This window comes from Gossypium hirsutum, chromosome D07, assembly GCF_007990345.1.
Source record: "Gossypium hirsutum isolate 1008001.06 chromosome D07, Gossypium_hirsutum_v2.1, whole genome shotgun sequence".
In the NCBI taxonomy this organism is placed as follows: domain Eukaryota; kingdom Viridiplantae; phylum Streptophyta; class Magnoliopsida; order Malvales; family Malvaceae; genus Gossypium; species Gossypium hirsutum.
This window is the reverse complement of record NC_053443.1, coordinates 23,350,202-23,355,606: the sequence shown is the minus strand read 5'-3', so window position 1 is coordinate 23,355,606 and position 5,405 is coordinate 23,350,202. Positions and strand designations below refer to the sequence as shown.

At 24.4% G+C, this 5,405-nt stretch overlaps 1 protein-coding gene across 1 annotated transcript; it reads left to right on the top strand.

Moving 5' to 3' along the window:
• Positions 1-620: 620 nt before the first annotated feature.
• Positions 621-1,506, top strand: LOC121219156 (uncharacterized protein At2g29880-like). Its single transcript, XM_041096840.1, has 3 exons — positions 621-999; positions 1,075-1,213; positions 1,376-1,506. Exons 1-3 carry the CDS (start codon positions 634-636, stop codon positions 1,504-1,506), a joined length of 636 nt encoding a protein of 211 aa, XP_040952774.1. The 5' UTR covers positions 621-633.
• The last annotated feature ends 3,899 nt before the right edge of the window (positions 1,507-5,405 follow it).

Genomic DNA, 5,405 nt, shown 5'->3' with positions numbered 1-5,405 from the left:
AGAGGACAACAATATCATTTGAATGAGTGGCGTCAGGGTTATCAACCAAGTTCTCCGGAAGAGTTTTTAATATGAAACATGCCTCAGCACGTAATGTTATTGAAAGATGTTTTGGGTTATTAAAACTTACATGGGGAATACTTAGGAGTTCATCATTCTATCCTGTAAGGGTGCACAATAGAATCATTATTGCATGTTGTTTGCTCCATAATTTTATTCGAACCCATATGAGTATTGATCCTATTGAAGCGGATGTGGAAGAAGGATTACCTAGTAATGTGGTAGATGATGATGAACCGAACATCGTAAATATTCATCCATCGGATGCTTGGGCTACTTGGAAGATGAAACTAGCCAACCAAATGTTCAATGAATGCCAAGCATTTAGAAATTAGTTAGGTTTAGGGACAAAATGAGTTTGAGTTAATTTGTTTATGTTATTTTACGTATCTAGTTTGTGAAACTTTGGTGGTGTTTGAATTGATTTTTCTATTGTACTAAACTTGTTGAATTATAATTTAATTTCTTTTGATTCATGATATTGAACTTAATTATAATTTTATAAAGTGTTCACCTTTTGATTCATGATATTAATAGTAATTAATATAATTTGTTTTTTTTCTTAAGATAATTATGTTAGGTGTGCAAGCTTCAAATGTTTCTTCTCAAGCTTCTCGAGGAATCAAAAGAAAATGGGTTCCAGAAGAAGATGCAGCATTGGTTTCCTGCATGGTGGACTTGCACAATGTTGGAACATTTAATGCTGATACCGGGTTCAAAGCCGGTTATTTAAACGAGTTGGAAAAAATGCTAGAGGAGGCTTTACCCAACGAAATGTTGAAGGCTAGACCTAATATTGAATCGAGAATTAGGTTACTAAAAAGGGAGTGGTCAATCGTGTATGACATGCTTAATGGCCAAAACAATAGCGGTTTTGGTTGGGATGAGCATAGGCAGCTCGTTCTTGCTGAAGATGCGGTTTGGGACTCTTATTTAAAGGTAAGAATTATTTCAAGTCTTTATTATCTTATTTTTACCAAACTTATAACTAATATGATTTCCTCATTTTTTTAGAGTCACAAAGAAGCCGCTCAATTCAGACATCGTTCTTTCCCTTACTACGACCACCTTACTGCCATATACGCAAGAGATCGAGCGACTGGGAAAGATGCTCAAATAGCCGCTAATGTTCTTGAAGAAATAAATGCTCAGGGTGAACCTACTACAGATATGAATGAAGAAAGAAACGATTTCTATGACTGCGAAGCTGACGTCTATTTAAATGACATGGATGTTTCTGCTACGGAGCCGCGACGAGATACAAACCAAGGGGATTCCTCATCTTCAAAGAAGAGAAAGAAGAATTCTGATGCAGGTGATAATATTTCTTCTTCATTTAATGAGGCTGCCACTTTATTGGCCGAAAACATGCGGGCCATTGGCGAACAAATCAGTAGGAGTATCGCCTCCGATGTGGTAGTTCAACAGAAGTCAGAAGAATTCTAGATCATCCAAGAAAAAGCTACAAATTTATATTCAACCTTATGTGAAATAGAAGGTTTAACAGTGGATGAGCGGTATCGAGCATTGAGTAAAATTTCAGATCATCCAACTCAAATGCTCGTTTTCTTTAGTTTACCTTCTGATATGCGGTTGGAATGGGTCAGAAGATTTCTTGCTGACCATTAAACTTCTTATTTCTGTTGATGATATTTTCGTAACTTTTTCTGTTTGTAATTTGGGATGGTATGTCATTACAATCATCTAACTTTTTGATGTTCTAAAACTGTATAACATATGGATTATGACATAGAATTTCACGAATTTCATTTAACATTTTGTTAATATATGAAAATTATGTTTATGCGAAATATAATTCTCAAGTTATTTATTACTCGTAATATTCTTTTATTGTAGAATAATTAAATTATTTCTTCCAATAATGATATTTTAGCACATTAAAATATGTATTGCAGTTTAAAAATATCTAAATAGATTATAAATTATATTTAATAATAATTATTTTAAATTATATTTATAGTATTATATATTATGATTTTAGTAAATTCATATAATAATATTTTAATACTATAATTTTATCAAATTATATATTTTTATTAAATTATATTTAATAATATTTTTATTAAATTATATTTAATAATAATTATTTTAAATTATAATTTATAGTATTATATATTATGATTTTAGTAAATTCATATAATAATATTTTAATACTAGAATTTTATCAAATTATATATTTTTATTAAATTATATTTAATAATATTTTTATTAAATTATATTTAATAATAAGACTTTTAAAATATATTTTATAGTATTATATATTATGATTTTAGTAAATTCATATATTTTATTAAATTATATATTTTTATTAAATTATATTTAATAAAAATTATGTTAAAATATGATTAAATTATATATTATTTATATTAATAAGCTTATTAAAATTTAATAACAATAACAATAATCATCTACCTAAAAAAAATTTTGCTAAGGGTATTCTAGTTATTTTAATTTTTTTACTTATGCTATTACACCTCTATTCCATTCAACCAAACACAAGAATACCATTACGCCTCTATTCCATTCCATTCAACCAAATATAAGAATTACCTATTACGCCTCTATTCCATTACGCATCTATTCCATTACGGCTCTATTCCATTACGCCTCTATTCCATTACAGCAAACCAAACGTGCCCTAAATGTGTTCAAACATGGTTGGTTGGTTATCTTTAATACTTTTTCAAAATCCCATCTATCAAATTTAGAAGATTCGATTTTTTTTAATTATTAAGAAATTTTTTCTAAAATATATGTTAAGATGAAAATTAAATTAATTATTAATTATTAATTATTTTAGTTAGAAAATTTATAATTTTATGCATTAATAATGAAATAAAAAATTTCACATTATATTGTTATCTCTTATCTTTTAATTAAATTAAAAATAAATAAATACTGATAAAAATAACAAAAATATAATTTTGCTTGTGAAAATATTTCAATATTCGTGTATATATAATAATTAGAAATTTGTATGAGGTAATTAATAGATATACCATTTTTTTCAACTAATTGATATGCCACTCCTGAAGTGTTTTAAATTTCGTGACAAGTGTTATGTATATATATTTGGTAAAAAATATCATATCCATTATTGGCGTGAGGATTTCATTACAACTTAAGTAATAAAATTAAGGGTAAATTCACCTAATTATGGATATTATTATTTTTATTCATTCAATTATGAATTTTTTAAATTAGTCAATCAATTATAGAATTTTTCACTCAACTATGATTTTTTTTAAATTGATCATCCAACTAATCAATATTGTATTGTTTAGTTCATTTCTATTAATTGCACTAATGGGAGAAAGACATATAGTTGAAAAATTGGTATAATAACAAATTTAACTCTTAAAATTTACAAACGGTCTCAATTTGATCTTGATTCTAAAAAATTGAAAGAAATATATAAAAATAAATATTTTAAAAAATAATAATGAATTTAAAATTTATATTAATATTTGTATTAATATTAAATAAAAATTTAAAAAAAAATCTCTCTCCCTCTCTTTTAACATCATTATGATTAAATATATATTGATGAAATCTACAAGTTTCATAGGTCATTTGACGAAGTAACGAGTAAATGGCTTGAAACTTCTTGGACTGTGCAAGCTTGTGAAGGATGGTTCCATAGGTGGCAATGTTATGAGTAAAGCCTTTCTGCTGTGACGCCTTGTTAAATTTTTGTAAGGCCCGTTGCGGATCTTTCTCACGTTTGATATTGTGAGAGAGAAATTTGGGGAGAGAGAGAGGGAGTGTGGGTTTTATTTTTTAAAAAAATTTATTATTATGTTTTTTAAATATTTATGTATTTTCATATATATTTTTTAAATTTTTTAGAATTAGGATCAAATTGAGATTATTTGTAAATTTTGAGAGTTAATTTTTTAAAAATATTTATTGTTATTAAATTTTAATAAGATTATTATTTAATTTAATTTAATATAAATAATAAATAATTTAATCATATTTTAATATAATTATTATTAAATATAATTTAATAATATTTTTTTATTATTCAATTATTAATAAATGTTTATATAAATTTAATTTAATTAATATAATTCATAAAAATAATATATCTAGAAAATTTTAATATTATAATTAAATATTATAATTTAGTAACATATATTATAAATATATTTAATAGTATAATTAATATATTATTTATAAAAATATGTTTTATTTCTAAATAATTTTATAAATATTTTTTCAAAAAATTATATTTGAAAATAAATAATTTAACATTTTATATTTAAAAATAAAAACATTATTTAACAATAAATTTAATTTTTTTTAAATTTAAAAATAAATCTAAAAGTAATATTTAAAATTATTTTATTATATTTAAATATTTAGAAATACTATTAAAAACTTACCTATAAAAGTATAAAATTTTATTTTAATATCATTTTCTCTTTCTTTTCTCTCAAGTTCTATATGATTCTCTCCTCCCTTTTTTCCTCTGGTCCTCTCTCTCTCAGGTATCTTCCTTTCCAAAGCTTCATCTCCACCTCCTTTTTAATGTGATCATTGGAACAATGAAAATGTGCAAATGTACACAATCATATCAAGTAATAAAGTGATAAGAATGTCGAGTTATCGTACTTACAGGGACTATGTAATAAAATATTTATGAAATGTAAAAATTAAACAAATTGGTGAGGAAAAATATGTTTGATTGAAAAGAGGTGATATAAAAACTATAAATTAACTAAATGATTAACTAAGAAAATAAAATTAAAAATTTCAATGCACAGTTTCTAAGAAAATAATGTTTAATCAATATGACATAAATGTGTTAGATTAATTTTATTCTTTAACTTATAATTATTAAAATTGTGTTCATGTTGTTATGAAAAATTTCACTGCAATTCGGTAACTTGCTAACTAATGCACATATTTACCTACTAAAACTCAATAATCTCTTGACCATATCTCTATATCAATTCAAACGATCAAATTTTAATAAGCAAGTTAAATATTAAGTGAGGTAACAATATATTTCTATATTGAAACAATTTAATCAAAATAATCTTGCAAGTTACGCAAAACTAATGTATTGTTTAATACCATTGCTAATTTAACTCTCAGCTACTTTAGAAGATTAAACATACACCAATTAAATATTGTGTCCATTAATAACAATTTCAATCCGCTTAAATAATTATTTCAATTGTTACCTTACAATTAAAATGCAAGTATAACATTTTGACAGTATTTTAGAGAATGAAAAAAAGGCAGTCTTATTTTTTTAGTTGGAGTGAGTAGCATAAAAATTATATAAAAAAATGAATAACCAAATTATTGTTTAC